Source organism: Uloborus diversus, chromosome 9 (assembly GCF_026930045.1).
Source record: "Uloborus diversus isolate 005 chromosome 9, Udiv.v.3.1, whole genome shotgun sequence".
Taxonomy (NCBI): Eukaryota; Metazoa; Arthropoda; class Arachnida; order Araneae; family Uloboridae; genus Uloborus; species Uloborus diversus.
The window spans coordinates 58,131,427-58,156,979 of NC_072739.1; the positions used below are offsets into that span (position 1 = coordinate 58,131,427).

The following is a 25,553-nucleotide window of genomic DNA, read 5'->3' on the forward strand; positions in this document are numbered from 1 at the left end:
GATTACCCTTTCCCCTCATTACGTTCCCACGTTTTGGAGAGGGTGCAACTCCATTTTTTTTTTCAGTTTTTGAGTTTTATAGTCATTATTTTTATTTGGTGGAGAAGGGAGCATTATATTAACCATTAAATATAATGCTCCCCTTTCTCCCAATTCTAGCCCCTCTTCTGAGGGGCTAGAAAGGTGCAAAGTTAAGTCGGGTGACTCATGAGGGTATTCCTCTCTAAAATATTTCAAAAATCATCATAACCGATCTTTTTTTTTCGTGGATTTGTTTTACAATTTTTCCTTATTTTTCGGTACAAAACCAGCGTATAGGACTTACTCCTATGAGTCAGATGTCCAAAACAATTTCCACGTTATCATTATAAAAAACAATATTGGAAGCATCGCATGTTACATTCCATAGTCAGAGTCGCATCGCAGTTTTCAGCAAAAAACCTTTTAGTATTATTCAACTTACATTTCCAGATCTAAGCTTAAATTAAAAGAAACTTGGGTATGCTTATAAAACAGCATTATTGTTGTACTTGTATTTTTTTTTTTTTTTGGATGCACCGGTTCTATTGTTTATAACTTCTTGATGTAGTGAAAAGCAATGTGAGCTGTGCATCCCCAGAAATATAAATATTCATTAATGCTATATTATAAGCATACATATTAAGTTCATTTTAATCATAATTATATCTGTAAATCTAAGTTAAATAATACAGGAAGGTCCTTTAGTGAAGATCTGCGATGTGACTCAGACTATACAAAATAAAAAACTTTCAATATTTAAAAGAAAAAAAAAAGCAACGTGAAATTTTTTTATCAGACATGGGGCTTATCGGAGTGAGTCCTATACTCTGGTTTTATTCTGATTAAAAAAAAAAAAAAAAAACTTATTTCAAACATAAAACGTACAAATTAATAAAATATTTTGTTAAGAAGAAAGAATTGCATAGTTTAATGCAGTTAATAGTAGAAAATTAAAAGTACTTAAGGACAAATATATACATGTAAGTTATATCTCCATTGTCATTTTCTAAAAATGATTCCACCTGTGTTTTAATCTTTAGTTGAGTGTAAAACTAAAATGGCTATATAAAATTATTATTTTAGACAGAAGAATATTTAAAATATGCTTATCATTTTTTCAGGATCATTAGTACATTATTTTGGATGATTTTAACATCTCCAACTTTAGCCGTGTCGCCACAATTGCGAAGTTTTCACCACATGTACGTTCCTTCCTCAACCAAATGTGCTTTAGAGTTCCAAAGGGTGAACTACATCAAAGGGTCTGATTTGTTCCCTCGTATAAGGTAACTGTTAAACAATTTTAAACTAAAGTATCCTAAAATGTTATTACAAGATTTATGTACTTGTTTTCAAATGAGGGGTACAAAATCCTCCTTTGCGGGTTATTTCAGTGTTGAGATGTCATTGAAAGTAACGACCGAGCAATGAGTAAAATGGGGTCGTTTCCGAAATTTTAAAAGTACTTTTTTCTGAAAGAGTGTGCTTAAAAACATAGGATCTGATCATTTTTTAAATAATTTGACAAAGTTTAATATTCTTTAAAAATTATTTTGATTGGTGTGCTTTTATTTTTTACGCTTCTGAAATCCATTCAGTGATGCCTTAGCGCAATATTTAATTCGCTTCTTTACTCATATGTAGTGGCAACGATATGGTTGATAGCAAGCGTAGAGCGCATTCGTTTCCGAATTATCATAACCTGGAATCTCTGTAGACAGCAAGCTTAAAAATTCAGCGAGCCAGTGGAGTAGCGCCAAAGTACATCACTTGTGTCGTCATAAAGACCATGCCTTGTTTGAAAAATCGGATGGTTAAAAAAATAATTAAGAATTAAATGTTTTGAAAATCAAATATTTTCTTTGCTTCATATATATATATATTTTTTTTTTTGCTCATTCTATCAACTTCAGTGACTAATAGCAGTACTTTTGACTGATGGAAACAACCCCATTGTCTATCGTCACTTTAGGGACATCCAATAGAGGTAGCACAAGTTTTCCAACATGAAACAGGTATTTGTTTAATTATCACATGACATTCTGTTCCACTGTTGAAGTTCAAGGGATGGCACAGGGTTCACCAACGTGACACAGGGCTTTGTTTACTTGTCACGGGACATTCCTCTGTGCTGTTGAAGTTCAAGAGCCAGGGCTACGTTGCATCCCAGTAACTAACATGAAACACGATTTTGTTTGATTGTCACATGACATTCCGCTACGCGGTCGAAGTTTCAAGGGAGTTAGAATGTTATTTATCTCTGTTTTAGTGAGAAATGTTTTTCATAACTCAATTTGACATAATCAACTCAATAATAACCAATGCCAGATCGGTCACGCGACATCGAAGAAAGTGACTTGTCTTCGCTTTTCTTGAGATTCCGGAAGAGAATAGTCTTCCAGCTGGAACACTTCTTTTTAAATCGTGACTTCGTGTCGTAAAAAATTATGATTACCCCAAAATTTTGGTATTCCTTTTTAAACGTCGAGCTACTTCTTCCTTGAATAAGTAGGTACATTAAAAAAAAACACTGATTCCAGTTTTAAGAGATACTAAAACGTTTTACTATCTAGAATAGGTAACTTGTTAGAAAAAGTATTAACTTCGTTGATTTTGTAAATAAAATTCATTTCGTTTCATAAGCCAATTTCGCTCCGTTGTTTCAAAAATTGGAGCTTTATAAGCAATATTTTATGCCCTATAAGTGCCGATTTTTTTTTTTTTTTTTTGAATATGTTTTTCGAAAGTAGGAATAAGTTATTTTTAGGTCTTTTTTGTCGTAAGTTTCAAACAAGCGTACACGAAAAGAAGTGATTTGAATTGATGTGAATAGCATTTTAATAAAAAGAAGGTCCTAGATTTTAAGATTGTTTTTGTTAACGCTCTGACATTTTACTCTTCCAGCGATTTGCGTGATTATTATGGACCCACAACTTCAACCAGAAACATGTGTATCACATACAGGGATGTGAATGATGCAGTGTCAAAAGCAAAGAGGAGATTAGGCGAGTATTTCTCTTAAACTTCTTTCAGAGTTGAAACTTGATTTTAAAGATTTACACAAACCATTATTTATGATTAAAGCTGAATATTAATTGAGTAAGTTATTATGAACAACAATTCAATTTCTGCTTGTCGCTTTTCTGATTGCCGAAACACACTGCCGACGAATTTTGCTAACACACATAAATAATTATAAGCATAATGGGACATTAATATTTTACAGTTATCAATTTTTAATACTTGTGGGCTCCGCTTCCTGCCCGCTTCGCTGGCTATCCTCCATTCGCCAGCTGCGGTGGCGCTTAATGCCGTCTAAGGCCGGTGACAATTGATGATTTTTTTTTGTTTTTATCCATGGATGTCCGGCTCCTTATCTCCTGCTTCTTTAGGTATAGATGGGTGGGGCAGGGCGCAAAGGCTTTTCCTGGGTGTTCTACATCCAACGGTACCAGTACTGGCTTGGTGCACATTGTCCGTCCAGACGAGATAAGGTTGCAGACGCACAGACACACATACGGACAGACGCGCAAAGAAATTTATGGTATGGATAAGCAGAAACTTTAGCAAGATTAAAGTAACAACAAGTGAAACAATGAATGAATTAGGTTCGACAAAAACAAATGATACTTAAATAATGCAAGATTAAATAAATGAGATACTGAAATAGTACAAGAAAAACAAACGAAATACTGAAATAGTACAGGAAAAATTAAGCGAGATCCTGAAATAGTGCAGGAAAAAACAAATGGGATACTGAAATTGTACAGAAAAATCTAAGTTCCTTCAGGATTATTAGGCAGGAATGTTCTATATCCGTATTAGCACCTAGGTGGGAGCACACAGGTTCACCCAATTTTCACATCCAGCGTATGCCTAAGCTTGCATGGTTAAGGATTAAGCTTTTGATTGTTTTTTCTGAAGTGGCACTGACAATTGAAATAACACCCGCAGGTTACATCCACAGAGCTTCAAGGAGCTTAAATCCTCATCCCGAAGAAATAGATGCATCAGCTAATCTTCTTCTTGAAACCTCCAGAGTACTCGGGGACTGGTAAGTATACCATATCATGAGAATATCATACCGTTTTGGTAACAAAAATCAACCCTTAAAAAAAAAAAAAACGCTTGCTCTTTAGAAATTGTAGATTCTCTTTTGAAATGTCAAGAGATAAAACAAAAAATGGCTTAGGGATAGTCCACAAATCACTTCACGTTTTTTGGGCGGAGGTGAATTCTTGAAATTATGGCAGACTGTGACCTTGGACCATTGAGAGATAGACAAGCCATCCAATTTAGTCCCTATTGTATGCGCTGAAGCAGGAGTAAAGGCGACAACTTTTATTAGTTGGGGAGAAGATCAAATAATTTCGTCTTTTCGAACCGCCGTGTATCACGTGGTTCGGGCGTTTGGATTTCGACATTTTCTTCCTCTTTTTTGGAACCATTTTTAAATCGACATAACTCAACAGCTTACTGTAGAAATTGAGAAAAAAAAAGGAAAAAACACTTATCCATGAATCAGTAAACTATGCGCTTGCGGGCGACAGAAAGAAAAAAATGAGCCAAAACATGTCAGACATAAGGTAAAAAAATAAAATCGAAGACTATTCAAATCCCTACGAGATTTAGTGCAGACATGGGAAAGAGTGCTTCCGTGGAAGATCGGAGTCACGTGGTCTCCCCTCACTTCCCTCCGCGAAGATTTCTTCGTCAGAAACCACACCCACTTGCCGTATCTATGTGTTTAAGTCTCTGACAAGGGGGAGGGAGGAAGTAACAAGCAGTGTAACACATTGCTACAAGCGAAGAGAAGGAGGAGGGAATCAAATACAGCACACACACACACTTTACCAAAAGGTTGCCGCACATAGACGGAGTAGTCAGGTTCTTTTTCGAAAAACTCATGCAGTAAACTCCCGATTATCCACGAGGGGATTATCCGTGAGTCAATCAACAATCAATAACATGTATTTTCCCTGTAAAAAGCAAACATGAATGTTTTTTTTTTTTGTAGAAAAATTAAATTTTAAACTCAGTGGCTTTTGTTTTACTTATTTATTTATTTTTTGTGCTTTCTTCATCGTACAGACACTTGTTCTTTATTTATGCTAAGCTTGAGCGAAAATATGAAACATTTTTAGTAGTGTATATATTTTCACTAATTGAAGCAATACAGCTAAGTTTTTGAGGAAGGACAATTTGTTCCTCATTTTAGCCTTTTTGCGGTTTATCTGCAATTTTTATTATCCGCGGCACTTGTGTCACCCAATCAAGGGCACCCATGTGAAAAATTTTAAGGTGGGGGGGGGGGGCTCAGATATTTTCCCCATGGTTTAGCAGGATTCATTCATTATGTTTTCATTTATTCATTCAACTCTTTACTTACGGATTCTTTTAATCAAAAATATGTTTTATAATCAAATAGAAAAGATTTCATTAGAAAATCATTTTATTTTTCACTTTGCTCCATGGAAAAAAAAAGTGAAAAATTTCCACTTCTTTTTGAAGACTCAAATATACTGCCAAAAAATAAAAAATACTGTTTCAACGCAAGTTTTATTCTGAAATAAAATGTTCTTTTCTTTATATACTGTAATTTTCAAAACAAATTTCCGATTTGTTCATTGTGAAAAAACTCATTAATCTTAACTATTTCACTTTGCCCCACATTCCCCTACTATTTAAATGCATTAAAAAAAATAAAAACGTGTTTTTTTTTACAGGTTTAACTTGTCACCATATGAAATCTTTGCCTACCTTCCTTCTATTGATACCTCCCGGACGGATATCTGGCACGTGTGTCCGGCCATATTCAAACCCGTCCCCTGCACGGTCTCCCGGTTCCGGTCCATGACCGGAAAGTGCAACAACATGAAGCACACGATCTGGGGCTCCGCAAACACTCCTTTCGTTCGACTGATACCACCCGTCTACACTAATGGTTAGTAATTTTCATGACTATTGAACATTTTACTTGTCTCTTGAAGGTATTTTATGAATGATCTCTTTTTGCTTCCCTTAGTAACTTTGAAGATTAATATTCAGTGTTTTATATTTTTTTTGCGATAATTCAATTGAGTTTAGAGTTTATATTTCTAAGATAAATGCTCAAATTTTGCAATAATCCTCACACATACAGGGGCGTTCACAAGGGGGGGGGGAGAAGGGACACCTCTTGGTCCAGGCCCAAGTCTGAAGGGGGCCCAATATTTTTAAAACTAGGCCTGAAATATAGGGATAAAACAATATGGTGGGGGCCCGGAAAAGTAATTTTTGACGGGCTCCAAAGTTTTCTCTGCACGCAACCTGCACCACATAGCGAATTCACAGATCGATTAATGCTGTGACGTCATCAGCAATGAAACTCGCTTTATAGCAAGGTAATTTGCAATATTTTTGGTACTGTTTGACATAGCAGCGAAATGCTTTATTTTGACAAGGCTGAACTATATCCGGTTACTTAACTGTTTTACTGGTACATTTTAGGAGAATGAAGAAGCGAAAAAGGGGTCAACAATGAACGCTATCTACTGGAGTTTAGGTTAATTCACTGGAGTTATGGATTTGTTAAAACTTCAACTATCACAATATCACCAACCAGGCAATGGCTTCGTTCAAATGTAGAAGCAATTTTCACCCGTTGTACGTTAACAGGCAAATTTCTAGTAGTTAATATTTTCTGCTAATGTAAAATTTGATACTATGAACGGCTTGGAAAATAATGGAGTCCTTCTCCAAAGAGACGTTGAAACTCAGCATGGACAAAAAACCTTAAACGCACGTTCTATTTGACGAATTTATGTCACTGCAGGGGAAAAAAGCAGACTGTTAAAATCTAAAAGATTCAAATAAATAAATAAATAAAATAAAATTAAATTAATAAAAAAGGTATGATTATACCACTACAATGTTCTTGAACATGCGTAATTGGGATCAAATCCAAGGTGGTAAGACACTTTTTTAGAAAGTGGATACTTCAGTATTATGATGCATAGTAATTCTTTATATTCCAAAATATAGGAATTGAAAGCCAAAATTTAAAACTACGGTAATAAAGTGCAAATAAATGCCACACCAGTACAAATGGGCTAAGAAATATATATATGTGTTACCGTGAAAGACCGAAATTAGCGAATATCTGCTTTTACAAATACAAATACAAATACAAATGTGACGACCAGCAACAGGCTCTGGGCCCAGCTAGGCTGGTCCTAGTCAATTAATTAGTCCCCAATGAAGATCAATGGCCCTCTTAAAGCTATCCACTCCCTTGCTCATTACCGCCTCTTCCGGTAAGCTATTCCAAGTGCCCACGACCCTGCTAAAGTAGTAGTTTTTCCTGATTTCCAAGTTAGCCTGAGATTTTAATAGCTTAAAACAATGACCCCTTGTCCTGCTTTCCCCGCAAAAATTTAATCCATTTACATCTTTCATTTTGATAATTTTAAATAACTGAATCATGTCCCCTCTGACTCTCCTTTGCTCCAGGCTATACATGTGAAGCATATTAAGTCTGGTATCATAATCTAAATCTGAGAGTCCCCTTACTAATTTAGTTACCCTTCTTTGAACCCTTTCCAATACAAAAATATCTTTCTTCAGATAAGGCGACCAAAACTGAACAGCATACTCCAAATGAGGTCTTACTAAACTCCTATATAAAGGCAGAAGAACTTTCTTAGATTTGTTTGAAATAGATCTATTGATGAACCCAAGCATTTTGTTGGCTTTGTTACTAGCAATACTGCACTGTTGACTAAACTTGAAGTCCTGATTTATAAAGGACACCCAGATCCATACATTTTCTGCCTGATTTTATGACTGAACCCTGTAAACGATATCTCATACGCTTATTTCCATGACCTAAGTGTAGCACTTGACATTTCCCTACATTAACTGCCATACCCCATTTATCTGCCCACTTAGAAATATGATCTAAATCCTCTTGCAGCTGTTTTACTTGTTCTTCATTTTCGACAATCCCCATAACTTTTACATCGTCTGAAAAACAATTCATGCTTCCAGAAATATTTTCATTGATGTCATTCATAAATATAATAAACAAAAGAGGCCCTAAAACTGATCCCTGAGGAACCCCACTTAAAACATCACTCCAATTGGAATGATTTCCTCTCACAACTACTCTTTGCTTCCTACCAGTAAGCCAATTTTCTAACCCAAAGTAAAGTTTTTCCTCCTATTCCAATGTCAGCTAACTTGCTGAGAAGAGCAACATGCGGTACCTTGGTCAAAAGCTTTTTGAAAATCAATATAAACAACATCCACACATTTTTTGTTATCTAAAGCTGAGGTAACCTTGTCGTAGAAATGCAATAAATTAGTAGTACAGGATTTACCTTTCCTGAAACCATACTGCAAACTAACATACTGCATTACCTATGATTTACAGGACAAAAACGCTCATTCGCCGATTTCTTTAGTACGTGAATGTATAATGTGGGTACAACTATTTTGAATTTCGTGTACTAAATGCTAGGGATGTTAATGAATGCTAGGGATGTTATGAATGGTAATAAATGCTAGGGATGTTAATGAATGCTAGGGATGTCATGAATGGTAATGAATGTTAGGAATGTTAATGAATGCTAGGGATGTCATGAATGGTAATAAATGCTACGGATGTCATGAATTTCTCACAATGAAATTGTATGGAGGTGTTCATTTTCCAATCAGATTACCCTCTAAAGCTTTCCCAAAGCAAGGAAAATTGGAGGAAGTTTTATTTCAAGTTGTTCCTAGAGTATTATGGTAGAAAGTTACATCTTGTCACTTGCGTCTCTATTTATTATTTTGAACTTTAAATTTTTCTGATATACATTTTCTTCACAGGTATCGATTCTCCTCGGGTGTCGTCTGTGGATGGCGGTCCTCTGCCCAACGCAAGAAGAGTGAGTGCTGCCATTCACAAAGACTATGACATGCCCGAGTTCGGAACATCACGGTGCTTTTCATGTCCTGGGGGCAGTTCATTGATCATGATCTGACGCTGGCTGCGCAGCCCAGAGGTAATCTTATTCTTCTAAAATTGAATGATTTTTTTTTTTTTTCAAATGACGAGATTTGCCTCCATTAGTTGTTAAAAATAGCACGTTAATATCATGATTCTTTATAATAAGTAAAAGCTCCTCTGTTTTGGATTGAGACTAGCCACCTTCATTCCACTGTAGGCTTCTAAGATACTCGTATGGGCGGCAAGGCAGTGTGCCATCGTTGTAGGCCTTTTTTCAGTATTAAACGTTGCCCAGAATACTCCATGAGGAGGTAGATTACTTTGCACTCCTCCATTAAAATGTAACTTGTTATTTTAAATAATCTTATATTCGTGTTTGGGGCAAGTTACAACATTATTTAAGACAATTTAAAAAAAAATCCTTTGGCTATTATTTCTAATTTAAATGACATGGAACATATTCAATAGTCATAGTAATTTAAGCATGTTTTATAAAAAAATAATAGATTTAAAAAAAAAAAAAAATACTAAGCTCTTTTCATAATGCACTCAAAAGGACAAAATAACTTTTCCGGGTCAGAAAGGACAATTTAAAGATTCCTGTAGTTTTCGAAATTTACAAGAAAATGACACCACAAACGAAGAAAAGTGCGATTCTAGTCATTTCAAACCAAACTTTCCCAATAAGAAAAATATGCATGTTTCAACACTCAAAGTTATTATTGAAAGCTAGATAATGATAAGAAATTCTCTTCATGAATTGAGCCGTATTTTTCTTTGTTTGTGGTGTCATTTTCTTTTAATTTTCGAAAACTACAGGAATTTTTTAAATTGTTCTTTCTGACCTAGAAAAGTTATATGGTTCTATTGAGTGCATTATGAAAAGTGCTTAGTATATATATATATTTTTTTCAAATTCTGTTATTTTATTCTTTAGGAAAAATGTATTTCAGAAATAGAATAATTTTACCATCACGAAACTTTACCTTATTTTTTCATATAAATGCTTGGTACTTAAAGGGAAAAAACCTATATAAATGTCTAAAACTTCAAGCAGTTGGCACTAAAAATTAATCCTTGTTCCTCTCTAGGATTTATGCTTGTTAATTTTATGCTTGCTTTAAAGAAGCCTTGATTTAAAATTTTCATTATGATTGCTTTTAATATTTCTGTTGCAAGGCAGCAAAATTTGTAACAATGGGTTTTATATTTAAACATTTAATATGGAAATTACATGAAATTTGCTGTTTTCCATCTTAACTGAAATAATAATTTTATTTTAGAATTTTAATTTTTCAGCTTTATGTTGTACCTTAAGGTTAAGCAAATCATTTAGTGAATCCCGAAGTCTCTAATTGGTCTAGTTGCCGAGATATAAGCATAAGCAGACCTCAGATTACTCCGTGACAATCAGGCCAAGTACAATAAAAGCGCTTAAAAACATGTTACTACATTAGGCCTTAATTGAAAACGCAACAAACACTTCAGTCCAGTACCCGAAAATGCTGCTAAATATAGTCAAAATGTCTTAGTTTCAGAATTAAGTTTTTAATCTTGACAGAACAAGAGGTAAGTATTCTCAAGCGTACTGAACTAAGTAAAATGGAAAATGTAGTAAATGTTGAAAGAACAAATCTCTATTTTCATTTTCCACCATAACCGGTGTTGCTGTTTGCTATCTAAAAGTTGATTTAATAGCATCTTCAGTGTCTATCTTATTGGTCATCGACAGCAACAAAGCTTCCATTTGTTCTTATAGTACTTTAGAAGACTAAATTAAATACGTTTCCAAATGGCAAACTCATAGACCGAAAGCTGAAGGATGAAAATTAAAAACTTTTTTATTCAATGCTAGTTAAAGATTTGCAAAGCCTCGAAAATTTAGAGTTGACGTCGGTAGAATGTATAAAGCAAACTAGCTGCGTTTCCCAGCTTTGCACGGTGCACCGCGAAAATAATAGTTATGGCTAGTGACGCGTGTTTTAACAATCAGGTTTGAACAAAAAAAAAAAAAAAAAAAAAATCAGTTAAAATTTTGCGGCAGATTGCGGGAAAATAACCAAAAAGTAAACAATTTAAAACCCCCAATTGCAGGAAAAGCCTCAAAACAAAAACAATTTTTTTTTTGTTTATATACGAGAAAAAAATGGCAGCAAATCTTTCATTTAACGATTTTCTTCACACTGCAACTACAAATTTTAATTAAAGCATTGTTACGGAAAGTTGAGATGAAGCACTGAATAATAATTTGAATGGTGGAAAGCCTTCGAAAAATAGGGATTTTATTTTGAAATCTAAGAGCCATAATTAATATAGTTTTTAATTGATATCTCCGCTAATTATTATCGGAAGATTATGTTAAATAGCCAAACATGAAGACGGGAAGATTACGAATCCATCGATACCTTGCTCGATGGTCAGTTCATTTTCGTTCGGGAGAAGTTACTTGAACATACATAGATCAGTTTTTAATTATATAAGATAATAAAGTAGAAGTTAGTAAGATTGAAAGTCAGTTAGACTAAAGTTCTGCCTATAAAAATTTTTACTAAAAACAATAGAAAACAGAATAATCAGTTATCCAACGTTTTGAAGAACAAAAAATGCCAATTACAGCAAAAAGGTGTTCCTTGTAACACCGAAACACGTGTCTGCTGTAATTGGCATTTTTTTGTGCTTCAAAACGTTGGATAACTGATTATTTTTAATTTTCAGCAGAAAGGTTTTTATTTGTTAAATAGAAAACAGACTCAAAATCATCAAAGCAGCAAACCTTAAAGAATTTTAAGGCATGATAAGTTTTAGTTGTTTCTACGGAAGAAGAGAATTCCGTGAAATAAATAAATCAACGCCATTTTCTGATGACAAGTAAATTCTGTTAGTCGTGTCAATATTAGAATTCTAGCAATAGAAATTGAAATAACGAACTATGAAAGTCACTTGTCAATGTAGTATGAAGAAACTTTCTTTATTTCAAGATAATTATGCATTTCGTCAGATTTTTCGGAATTTAGTGACATTCCGTTTTCCCAGTTATTTTTTTCTCTAGTTGCTTAGGTTTACCTAAATTATAAGCATGCTAAATAGTTCTGAAGCGATTTTTTGTTAGATTCGATATTTCACTTTCATTAATTAAAATCGTGCACGCTTGGATGCATTGCCTCTAGGGCAAGGATGATAATAAACGCCCTCCTTTCCCAATCGAATTTCCTTACATTGCAGATTTTTTTTTAACTTATTGTTTTATTGTTTCTCGACACGTTAGTTTTTTTTTTTTTTTTTTTGGCATCGTGAAATTTTGAGAGATGAAAGTAGTTCACTTGCACTTCTTTTATACTTGAAATGATGGTAGGTGTTGGTAACGGGGCAGCTAATGTTGTTTTAAACAGCAAGTACAGTGAATATAAGAATTAAGAATGCGTAACACATATCAAGGAGCGTGTACAATGGGGGGGGGGGGGGCACTTGTAGGCCCGAGCACAAGCCTGAAGAGCGCCCTAGATTTTTAAAATGAAAAGTGAAATATATGTAGAAAAGTAGGGGTAAACAAGATGTAGAGGATCTGCAAAAGTCATTTGTGACGGGTCCCAAACCCGAAATTTCTGTTTTTCAATTATTTCAGGTTTCGTGTTTCCAATGAGAAGAAAATCACACAGACACGCACACACGCACAGCTTGCTCCAATTTCCTGCGTTAAGCGGTGCCTTAAATTTGACGAGGAAATGAATCGTTAAGATCTAGCGAATTCTGTTTTTATTCTTATGTAATATCTTACTTTGAGATCTTATGTAGTCTCGGACAAAAATGTAAGGTCAACAACAAAAACTGACCAAAAAGAATGTTGATAGGAAAAAAAAAGGTTTTTCAACGTTTTTTATTGAGGCGATATTGCCAGTCACCAAATTCTTTTGATATATGCTTGCGAAATTTTACTGACCTGTATTTTGCATCAAGATTGATATTGGAAAAAAATTATAAGGCGAATCTGCCAATCTTATTCCAGGTGCATATGATCGATGCTGTATTGCTTAGAGTGAAGCCAAAGCTCTTATTCTAGCTTGTAGCCCCCATCACTGCGAGCGTGTTTCAACATGGGTTTCGGTAAAACCACTGCCCGGAAGAGAAGACGAACAGATAGATTCTTGCATTTTATTATTGTGGGCTAAGTTCTTGCATTATTATTGATAAATTGGAAAGGTCAAACACTATTATTAATAATTTTTTGCAACTCTCTGCAAAATACTTCCAAAAACGAACTCCTGGGAGGACAAGTTCGGTAACTCCTCAACAAAACAATCTCATTTTAAATAGAGTTACCAACAAAATTGTGTCTTCAGAGACGGTTGTCGGAGATCTGGAAATTCCATGTTCAAGTAGAACAAAATGGTGAGTAATATCAACGAAACCTTATCGACGATATGCGAAAATGAAGGGGATACATCCATTGATGGTAAAGCAAAATCAGTTCCGTCCACCATTTGCGAAAATTTAAGCGGCATTTGCAGACAAAATTCGGTATTCTCTAGCGAAAAAAATCCAACGTTGTCAAGACAGACGACTTTTAATGCTATTGGTACGATATGCGTCAGGGCCCCATACAAAGCTTCAGTTCGGAAGGGAAAATGAAGGTGTTGGCACGCCTTGTTGCTGGCGAAGTCACTAACATTGCATTTATAAAATCAAAAACTGTATCTGGGAATGTTAAAACGTTCTTGTTCTTGTTATGTTGCTAACGTCCTTATCATATACTTATTTTATAAGACAATGCTTCCGCTCATACCTCAAGCCACACAAAGGCATAGTTTCAGATCGATTAAGGGCGTTTTTTGAACTGGTGTGCTAAAAGGCCCAATATCAATCCAAATGAGAACTTATGGGACAGGTTAGTGCGTAATATTAACGCAAACGGGAAATGTTGCAAGAATAAGTGTGAACTGAAAAAAGTCATACGACATTCTTGGGAAAAGGTTTCAAAAGAAGTTTCAAAGGAATTATAGGAGTCTATGACTTCAAGATTGATTAAGTTCATACAAAATAAAAGCAATGTCACTGACTATTAACTTTATTGTTTGTTGCCTTACAATTTTGTCCAGCATCTTCTTTATGTTCAACGCAAAAACATGGTCTTAAGGTACAACGAGCTGATGTGTGCATAACATGACTTACTTTTACGCTGATTTAATGATAATAGGGTCTTGGACTTGGAGTAAGCAAAGAAACACTTTAAATATTTTCACCCCAAGTTTGTTGTGAACCGAAGCGAAAAAAAAAGCGTTTTATACAGATTAATTTTTGCCAATTCTAATGTTATTCAATGGTTATTTTTCTAAATATCTTCAGCAGTGGCCAAACTGCAACCAGATTAAGAAAAAAAAAAAAAAAAAAACCCCGCCAAATTTTTGTCGCCAGGTAGGCGACAAAACTTGGCAACCAAAACCTTGGCGATATATCGCCAAGTGTTTACCAAATTATAACACCACCAGGCCTGACGAGAGGCCATGTCAGCCTAGTCTTAAACTAGGGTCCCGGACCTTGTGAGGGGGGAGGCGACACTGACGTAAAAAAAGATAGAAAGAAAAGAAGGAAAGAAAAAAAGAAGAAAGAAGAATGGAGGAAAAAACTCCGAATAAGAGAAAACGTAAAGATTAAGTAAAATTTACTCTTTTGATATTTACTCTTATGGCACTTAAAACAGAGCTAATTGTTTTCTAGTAAGCAATTTTGATTTTCTTCTTTTTTCCCCACTTTTTTTCTTTTTTTCCCCTTTTCTTTTCTTTTCTTTTTCCCCCTTTTTTTCTTCTCTTCCTGTTTCTTTTCTCTTTTTCAGCTTTTCTTTTCTTTTTCTTCTTTTTTGGGGGGGGGGGGGCAGGAGGGGCTCGGTGACATAACTGACAAGGGGCCCGCCTTGGCTCTCTGCGGCCCTGAACACCACTTGAGTTTGCATTTAAATTAACACTGATTTCCCTCCAAAAAGGTGTAAAAGACCCCTTTTGGAACATCCGAATGCAACCAAAAAAGGAGGTACACAACAGGGAACCCCGCTCTGCTATGCCATCTAGGGCTTCCAGAGTACTGACCTTTCGGCCGGTGCCCCCTAAACCTTTACGGGAACGCATACGCAAAAAAGGAGGTGTACGACTAGATCCCACTAGGAGTCTATGTACGAAATTTCAACTTTCTAGGACATATCGTTCTTGAATTATGCGACATACATACATACCTACATACGGACGTCACGAGAAAACTCGTTGTAATTAACTCGGAGATCGTCAAAATGGACATTTCGGGTGTCTTTACGTTCTTAGGAATTTATCCACATGGGTCAGGTTGAAAAAAAAAACAAAAAAAAACAGCTCAATATTCATTCGGGGGAGAGCAGAATGGAAATTAAGGCCGATTTTTGAGTGAAATTTTTTTCGCGAATACAATACTTCCTTTACTATGCAAAAGGAAGGAAAAACTTAGTTTTTCAATACAATTTTACATAAAGTATATTAAACACGATCCTCGTTTAAAAATGTTTTCTTTTCAAAAAAAATTTTACTGTTTTACTTTAATATTTTTCACGATTCTTTCTTGGTCCTATATTTTGTCTAGAACTGTAGCAGATGTTCCTTGAGGTGACTATTTCGTACTTTAACGCGTTTTATTGGATAAAATACTGGCAACAATCGTTTTCGGACAGCCACATGGTACGGGTTCGAATTAGCTAAATTAGCGTTTCAGGACTGTCTTGCAACTAAATGTAGAACAGATCGATTTTATTTTTAATAGATGCTAACTACGCCCGAAACAGTTTCCCGACCTTCATTTCGATTAAAATGGATATTAACTCTCTTGAACTTCCTGATGCTGAGGAAGACAATACTTTTAATTTTTGACAGAATTGAACCACGCCAAATTATACAAAGGGTGTCAAGGTGAACAGTGAGTTTACCGCTTCCTGTGGAAGGCGTAGCTATACTGATCCAAAAGTCTTACATTGGATTAATAAAATATTTACTTTTTCTTGTTGAGACATTATTTTTCGTAAATTTTAAGTCGGCTTTCGATGCAATATTTTCATCGATCTAATTAATCGCAAGATGAAAACACGAAGGTTGCATGCCAAAAACATTGTTATATGTTTTGAATCTTTAATTAAAATTATTTTCCTCAGGTTAAGGAAGCCGCCCAGTGACATAGCGGTGAAAAAGAAATTTTCATTCATCCGGATATATTTCCTTGTTAGGGCATAGGTGTTATTGCAATGGCGCTTCCTTTGATCGAAACGCATAAAAACTTAAATGTTTTGCCAAATACTTTTCGGGTGTCTCAAAAGAGGTTTTTCCAATTTCTTAAATAAAAAAATATTAACATTTCATACGATATTTTCACGTTTACATTTTAACTACTTTGAATGCATTTTGTGGTCTTTTATTCGCTTGTGGAGAGTTAAAGAAATATTTTCTTATTTTTACTTTTAAATATTACTGAGAGTAAATGATAATGAATTTTTAAAATTAAATAGGGGCGTTTCTAGAACGGGTGTTACCCGAGGTGATTATTTGTGGTGTCTTCCCCCTCTCCCCCAAAAAAACCTTTTGAAGTTTTGTGAAAGATTAAGTTCATACAATTTTTCAAGACCAATTTTTTTCTTTCATGTGGACAAAAGTTTACATGAGAGCATTTTATGTAAAATTTGTCCTGGATGCATATGTAATCGTCCCTCCCCCACGCCGCAATGTTGCGTTCCATTAAAAAGGAAATTTGATAGCTTAAATATAATTTAACATATTTTCATGGAAAATTTTAAGAATTGAATTATTGATTTTTTTCATAAACTCTTAAATCCAGTTTAGGGGTCAACCCCCGAAGGGAGTACCCGGGGAGGACTTTCCTTCCCCGCCCTCGGTTGTAAAGCCACTAAATTAACTGATGAAGCAGTTTCAGTTTTTTTTTTGTATAAAAAAAGGGGTAAAAAGAGAAAAAAGTTTTGTTTGTAATAAAAAAAAAGTTTTTTTTTTTGTTCTTTTATTTTTAAGAAAGAAAAAACCTTACCGGTCTACGGAAGTTTTCACAAGATTTTAGCGGTCCGCGGGTCAAAAAAGGTTGAGAAACGCTGCATTAAACTCATCCTTTTAACGAAAAAAAAACATTTGCTGCGGCACAAAACCATTCATAGAGAAAATAAATGGAATGTAATACTCCAAGCGTAACAAAGTGAGCAACAACAGCTGTCATGGGAAAGCTAAAAAGATTAAAAAACATGAAAAAATAAATTAAAAAAAAAACTAATGATTAATTCCAGATTTGAATACATTCTTTCATGCCAAAAATTGCAATGACTGAAATTGTAAGTAATATTTCGTTAAAATGGTTCTATTTATCAACACTGATTTCGCTTGTGGTCGAAATTTGAATAGTTGTGATTAGTGTCTCACCTATCTTTTTACTTTTTAATCCGGCGTGAAAGCGTTCTTCTTGGAGGGATAAGCCAAATACATTTTCCGTTTACTTTTAGACAAAGTGCAGTTTTTTTTACTTTTAAAACTGTTGTCTTAAAAGTGAGTTTTGATTGCTGTAAAATGTACAACATTTACGATTCTTATTTGTACAGTGGACGAATCGTATTTAAGACGATTTTAATAATAGAACAGTAAATGTGAGCAAAAATGTCGAAAATCTAAAACATAGAATAAAATGGAACCGGTAATCAAAATCTAGTCGCTAATATATCATAAGAACGACAAAGAAATCTATGAGAGGAATGAAAACTGCGATGGAAAAACCAACAAGTCAAAAATAATACTACAATAAAACCCCTCTAAGGCGGACACTAACGGGACAATTTTTTCCCCGTTAGTGTCCGCATTAGAGGGGTTTTACAATGTTATTTGCCTTGGAATCGGATAATTAAAAATTGTCGCATAAGAGGGGGTGTTCGCATTTGAGAGCTGTCTGTTACAAGGGGTGTTACTGTAATTTTCCTTCAAAAACCTAAAAAAACCATACAGAAGAATAAAGAAGATCCATAATGTTTATCAACAAACAAAGGAACACTGCTTGGGCCTTTTTTGTATTTTAAAACGTTAATTACAAACGCTCTAATTGACTTAGAAACGTTCTAATTGACTTGCAAACAAAATTTATCTGACGTAAGAAAGATTCGTCCTTTCGACATGAAAATGAAAAGCATACAAAACGTTTTCCGTCTGTAAATTAGGAAATTTCGTGGAAATGAGGCCTGAAAAAGAACAAAATTGATTTAAATAAAAATGTCCTCTTAATCTTGGCGTCACAGTACAGTTCTAATCCTTTAAGTTATTTCCCCTCATCTAACTCTCCCCCCCCATTCCCCCGAAAAAAAGGTTTACTACTTTTGATGTTGATGTATTAATACAACAATAGATGCGTTTTTGCTAGAGCTTTGCACTATTATCTATGGCTATGGCTTTTTGAAAAAGATAGGCATAGCGATTATATGTAGTTTTTTTTTTTTTTTTCAGATGAGAATGAAATTGAAATCGCCTGCTGTAAAGTACCACCGGCTCTTCGACACAAGTACTGCATGCCTCTACAAATCCCTGCAAATGACCCGTTCTACTCCAAGTATGATGTCACTTGTATGGATTTTAAGAGAACGATGGCAGGACACCTACCTGGGTGTGCTCTTGGTGAGATAATTTAAGACCTACATTTCGTTCCCCCACTGAAAACTTTATACTATTTTAGTTCATCTAAAAAATCTGAGAGTTTTGTCAGTGCTTCCAAACTTTGCACCAATATTTAAAAAACAGTTGATTTGTAATGAAAGCTGAAAAGTATTGCACTACGAAATGAACAGTTTTCAAATTTTTCGGTTGTGCAACATAATCCGTTTATTTCTGTCTTTTAACTATACCAGGCCGCATTTTTGGTGTGGTGTTGTTTTAACGAAATTGTACCATTCATTTGAAAAGAGAAAAAGCTCATTTTTTTTCTCACTAAAACGTACTTTGAGATAAAAATGTTAGTGTGTATGAGATAAAAAACTTAGTGTTTATTCTCTTCATGGCATTCATAGAAGTTTATTTTTGCGCAGATTCCTGGGTCGCAAATAATCAGTCAAGCAGAATACGTTTTTTTTCCTCACTAAAACCTACTTTCAGATAAAAATCTTAATACGTATCAGATAAAAATTTTAATGTGTATATTCTTAATGAAATCGAAATAAGTTTATTTTTACGCAGATTTCACGGTTGCAGATAATCGGTCGAGCCGAATGTGTCTTCTACGTTAGGAATCGTGCATTGTGGTAAATATTTTTTTGATTTTTCAGGTCCCAGGGTTCACATTAACTTGCAGACAGCTTCTATCGACGCTAATTTCTTATATGGTTCTGCTGACGAGTTAGCCACAAAGCTGCGACTCGGAACGAAAGGTATGAACATATTCGTTGGATATAATTTTATTTTCCTGGAAAACATGCATGTACCTCTTTTTTTTTTTTACTTCACATTTTGCTGAAGTGTTCAAACCCTCCGATATAAGTTTTCGAAATTCGTTTAAGTGTCCCTTGAGGAGGGGGTCAAGCGTGGTATTTTATATAAGGTAATGATAAACTGCGGAATAATGAAGGCAAATAGATTAAAAAAAACATTTAATTCACAAATTAACAGTTGGGAAATCCTAACGTAGAGGCATCATTACGAATCGTCATATGAATTTGTAGATAACTGATTGTTGCCATACTCAGAGACAGTTTTAACGAATAAATAAAAATATGAACTTGCATTTACTTCTTGCGAAATGTCCAGCTAACGTTTTGGGGGTGATTTTCAAAACGATTGACAGTTTGTAGTCCTGACTTTATCCATTCATTTTTATATTGATGAAATTATTTTTTTTGGCACTGGAAATGCATTGTAGTGAGGCGTTGTTTCACACTCAATTCGTTGAATTCGGTGCTTTTTTTTTCATGCTCTTAAATTAATAAGCCTTTTCTATTACTTTAGTTATCTAGTAAAGGAAATTTCCTTGTCCTCACTAGAAAACTCACATTTCCGAAATATTTTTTGTACACTTTCAAGCAGCTTTTTTTACTTCTGTGCATTGAAGAAGGAAGTAATATTTGTTAGTTACACACAGCTGAAATATATTTTACTGAACTGCTTATCTAACAGCTTAAAATTTCAATGAAGTTTGCGTCCCTACGTGCAACTCATGAGTGTTACCCAAGGGAATTAAATATTTTTTTACGTGCAAAATATTTCTTTATTGTAGTTTTCAGCACTGTTAGGGAAGCCATATTTGTTTTTTCTAAGAATGTGTAAGTCTAAAAATAGATATATTTATTCCTTATACGTTGTACATTGAAATGAACAATTCAATGTAAAGAGTATTTTAATCATCTTACATGAGTGTTACTCATTTATTTTTAATAGTGTTGTAAGCATAGACACGTACAATTAGGCAGTAATGTAGTTTTTGTTAAATGCATTACAGTATATTTATAGTTATAGATATTATATTACCTTTAACTCATACCTTTATCAAAGAGATATATTTTCCACACATATACAGATATATAATAAACTAGTGGTACCCGCACGGCTTTGCCCGTAATAGAAAAATTAAGAGGTTTTTGGTTCGCCTGTATATTTACAAATAATGTATGGTGAATTTTCTCGCCAATTGGCTTGTACCCATGGTACGGTTCCACATTATGATAATTTCGTATCTCGCCAATTGGCTTGTGCCCATGTTACGGTTCCATGTTATGATAATTTCGCAATTTACTCGTCCATCTTATGATAATTTTGTTCTTAAAATTGGAATGGAAAAAGAACCACATTGAATTTTCGAAAAATCGCTTCGAGGTGCATACCCCCATGCTACAAACTAACTTTGTGCCAAATTTCATGAAAATCGGCCGAACGGTCTAGGCGCTATGCGCGTCACAGAGATCCTGACAGACAGAGAGACTTTCAGCTTTATTATTAGTAAAGATAAAGATAGTGTTTTAAGTATAGAAACGTACAATTAGGCAGTACTGTATTTTTTATTAAGTGCATTAGAGTACATCCATAGTTATAGATATCGTATTATCTTTAACTCGTACCTTTATCAAAGAGATATATTTTTCACACATATACAGATATATAATAAATTAACTTTTATTAAAAATTGAAAAGTAAACACTGACACAAAGCTAACGTTTTTGCAGAAATGCAATTTGTGTGCATTGTTTAGGAAAGACTCTAATTATCAAAAATTGGTATTCAAATAACTAGATATTTTAGAAGAATTATTGCCAAAAGTTAGCAATAAATAATTTAATGAATCCAACTCTCGTGAGTGTTACTATAGCTAAAATTTAGCATTTGCGTTAATAAACTTTTTCTTGAATCTTTAACAAATTGGTTTCAATATTGAGTTCTTTTTTGCTATTCATGGCATAATTGCAGTGAAAACATTTAGTGTTTAATTTAATATCGTTAACTTTACCCTTTATTTAGGAAACAAAGTAACACTCATTAGAAAAAACATTTTTACTACTTAAAATTTCTTAAATAAATAAATATTTATACCGTTTTTGACTTACTGAGTATTTAAGATGGTTTAATCAAGATTTGTTAGATTATTCATTTTACAGAAGGTGAATCTAAAATAAGGTTTATAAAGGTAACACTCATGAGAAAAACGGTGACTTGCGAAGAAATTTTTTGGAATTTCTAAAATCTAAGCAAATTAACTCACAAATAATCAATTGGTTAGAAAGCTGTAAATTGTAAGGCATTTATACCTAGAAAACTTTTAATGTTTATAACAACAAAAATTTTCAAATTGTGTCTAACCTAATGTGTCAATGCATTTGAAAATCACCTTTTGGCTCTTTTCACGAGAACAATAAAAATCATGAACCTCACTTTTGATTTTGTTTATAAATTTTAATAATTTCAACCAATTAGTCATGCTTTTATTGACACTTCATTTACTTGTGTTTTAATCAAGTATAAATGGTTTTGTGCATAAGTAAGCTACGAAGGCTTTTCAAATACTATTTTAACCACTCCTTGTAATGGATTTGAGAAATAAACTTTTGAAACAGCTTTTGCAGATTTTAGCACGAGACATTTTTCAAACATATTTAATTAGTTTATCGTTTCGTTTATTTGAAAATAATAATCTTTTTATTTGTAAATTAATGTTTTCATTCCATTCCAGAGAAAAGAAACCCAAGAGTAGAATCCAATCGCTAGTCGAGATTGCGAAAATCATATTTTAAATACAAGACATTAATTCAAATAAATGCCAGGGGCTGTAGGTGCTGTTTTTTTTTTTTTTTTGTCTCGCAGAGAATGGGGACGAAAAACATGAAATGCTAATTAAATATATTACCAGATAATTCTGTAAGGATTATGAAACAAGAAACATTTTTTTAGGTTTGATGAGGACTTGGGATAAATTTGGTGATTTAGGCTTAAAAGAACTGCTGCCCGCCGCTAACAGACACTCCTGAAAAAGACTGCATTGCAAGACCAAGAAGCTTGTACTGCTTTCTGGCTGGTGTGTATGCAATATTTTGTTAACGTCTTTTACAGTTGTAGTTTTAAAGCACGCTTACGAACTATTCGTTTTTTCTTTATTTCAATAATCCCGAAATTGTTAAATTATTTTCTTTACATAATTAACAAAAATTTTTTGAAAAATTCAATAAAAATATAAGTAAACATAAAATTACTTATGTATTTAATAATGTTTTTAAAAACTATTATGTACTAGCGACCCGCCCCGACCTTGTTCGGGTTGAAAAATTATCGATCTTAACTAGATATTATGCAGATTATTGTTAATTTTAAAACATCGTGGTAAACAACATTTTTTGTTTCGTTTTTATGAGATTTTAAAGAAAATTGATTCACCTCATTTCCTAATTAAGAAAGCAACATGTAATTGCCTATAAGCTATAAGTAAGTCAATGTTCCCGAATGTAATATTGTACTGCGTAAAGTTGTACGTTTGATATTCTTCGGATTTGTTGATGATGATGGCAAAAGACATTTTCGCTGGAAATTGTAATCACTAAAATTAGACAGGGGAAATCTGTAAGGATGTGGAAAGGTGAGGATAATGAGTCAACTGACCTATTGCTGGTCTTGTAAGAGTAATACACTAAATCACATTATTCCGTAGGTATTTTACTTGGAGTGGAATTCAACTGCATAGATTAGGTGGATCAAGGTTTTGCAATAAAAATATTGGAATGTCGACTTTAATTTGAGGATGGAGTCCTGAAGGGTTAAGGGGTTAAAGAATTCATGTGAATAATACACAGCGTCTAAATTTTGAACTGTAGATTTTCAATATTCCTCAGTATCAGTTCTATGCGTTCTTAAGTTCAATCTTGAAATTAATTTGTTAACTTCATATATTAATAAACTGTCTTTTATTATTAACAAACTGTCAGCGTTTTCTTTCCTCGTCGGCCAACAAAGAATTCGGTTACCAATCGCGTGAATAAAGGCTTAGCCGTATTTAAAATCTGCTTTTAAAAATGTCATAATTTGAATTCTATGTAACATGGAAATTCTAAGCATATTCTATAAGACGTAGAAAAAATAACTCTTTGTTTTGTACTAAATTTTTACATATTTAAACATGTTTTCACTGTAAAAATCGCAAAACACCTTTTAGAGGTTTTTAATTAATATATTCGTTATTATTAATGTCAACCAAAAACGCAACCCAGCTAAGAACACTCTCGATCAACTCTCCTTTCGAACAAAGAAAAGTTTTTCAAAATCTGTCCATCCGTTTGGGCGCTAGAGTGCCACAGACAGATACACAGATACTCAGATACACAGATATACATAGATACACAGATACGTCAAACTTATAACCCCCTTCCTTTGTGTGTCGGGGGTTAAAAAACTATGCAGAACCAAGATCGTTCTAACTTAAATTTTTGGGTGAGCGGAAATTCACAATTAGCCGAATGGAACTTGAAATTTTGTCGAATGATGATAATTTCGTCGAAAGGTCTGCGACAAAATTTTTTGTCCTATCTGTGTTGGCTCAATCAAACCGACTGTTAAATCTGCAAAACCAATAGTAAATCATTTATTTACACGTAATTTTTGAACGTGCTGGGATTTAAAGTTTACATCTTATTTTCAAGGTGACGAGCGAGTGAACGAGCAAATCCACCTGACCGTGCTCCACACGTTGTATGTACGACACCACAACCGCATCGCCAGGATATTGTCGAAGTTGAATCGACACTGGGAGGACGAAAGGCTCTACCAAGAGACGAGGCACATCATAGCCGCACAAGTCCAGTACATCGCCTACAACGAGTTTTTGCCTATTTTGCTGGGCCCTGTGTATAGGCAGAGGTATAACCTTACTTTGCAACAAACGGTAAGTAGTATGCTACATCTATGAAAAAATAAGGATGTTTGAATAGGGTAATATGGATATGGAATTCGATGTAAGGTTATTGTGCAGTTTAGAATTTACTGATGTGGCGTACACAACGTTCTTCAAGGCACACCAGAGAAAATAAGAAAGAGGATTTCGTGCGGATAATCTAATAACAGAGGCGTCTCTAGGAGGTGGAGAGTGGTTTGCGGAAATATATCACCTTCCGAAACTCATAAATTTTCCTTTTTGACCATGAAAAAAGATTAAAATTCACTATATAATCACTCCTTAGTTTAGCCATGCCCCCTCCGAAACATTTTTTTCTCGCAACATGACGGTCTACTAAGAAGACCCACACCTGCGTGTAGCGAATATTGACAACCCCTTCACGCAAAAATGTTGCTTCCAGGCTAAACATAGCGGAGCTGGAAAATTGCCATTTCGCAATATTTTGGTGTAGAAATCAGTTTATAAACTTGACGTTTTTCAAGTGATCACTTAGAACAGGAATTACTTATTGGAGGGAGCAAGTCCAATCATTGGCTTAGCAAAAGCTGAGGCTAAGACTCCAAGTCACGTGGGTCAACAGCGACGAATCGTTGACACGTTTTGCGAGAAACCAGCGAAAGAAACCGGATTTCTTCCAACGCTTCGCAATAAAAACCTATCACGTGACTTGGGGTCTTTGCTTCACGAATGAAAGTCTTCATTCCCTCCATTTTATCTCTTCTCAAGGGTGATCATCCGAATGCAATAATTGAATTCTCAAACGCAAAAGGGATGTATCGATGGACAGTTCATCCAGAAATTTTGGTGGATGCAGCAAGTAGCTGAACACTGGTAATGGGATTTTGATTTAAAGCATACAATCGACCCTGTTAGAATATGGGTTTTCGTGCTGTGTACCCCAAAAAGAGTTTAAAATTGTCAAGGACATGGCGAAACTTATCAGAGTCGCACTATAGGCCGTCAATAAAACGTCTTTCTAAACATAGTTGCTTCCAGGTAGCGGTGGGTATAATCGAGTTCTCATAATCGAATCTCTCGATTATTCAAGATCATTCTAGAACTCAACTGTCACGAGTTCTCGATTATCTGATCTCGAGTAATCGATTATCTAATCTCGAGTTTTCGATTATCACTACTCGAGTTCTCGATTATTGTACCTCGA

General features: G+C 34.4%; 1 protein-coding gene across 1 annotated transcript in view; it reads left to right on the forward strand.

The window, feature by feature from the left end:
* Nucleotides 1-3,893: 3,893 nt before the first annotated feature.
* LOC129230237 (chorion peroxidase-like) overlaps nucleotides 3,894-25,553 on the forward strand; it is an 82,221-nt gene continuing 60,561 nt past the window's right edge. The window contains 10 exon segments of the mRNA XM_054864638.1: nucleotides 3,894-4,075; nucleotides 5,748-5,965; nucleotides 8,875-8,972; nucleotides 8,975-9,050; nucleotides 18,484-18,651; nucleotides 19,296-19,397; nucleotides 22,402-22,451; nucleotides 22,453-22,525; nucleotides 24,138-24,379; nucleotides 25,118-25,208. Of these exon segments, the coding sequence (XP_054720613.1) occupies nucleotides 3,894-4,075; nucleotides 5,748-5,965; nucleotides 8,875-8,972; nucleotides 8,975-9,050; nucleotides 18,484-18,651; nucleotides 19,296-19,397; nucleotides 22,402-22,451; nucleotides 22,453-22,525; nucleotides 24,138-24,379; nucleotides 25,118-25,208 (1,300 nt within the window).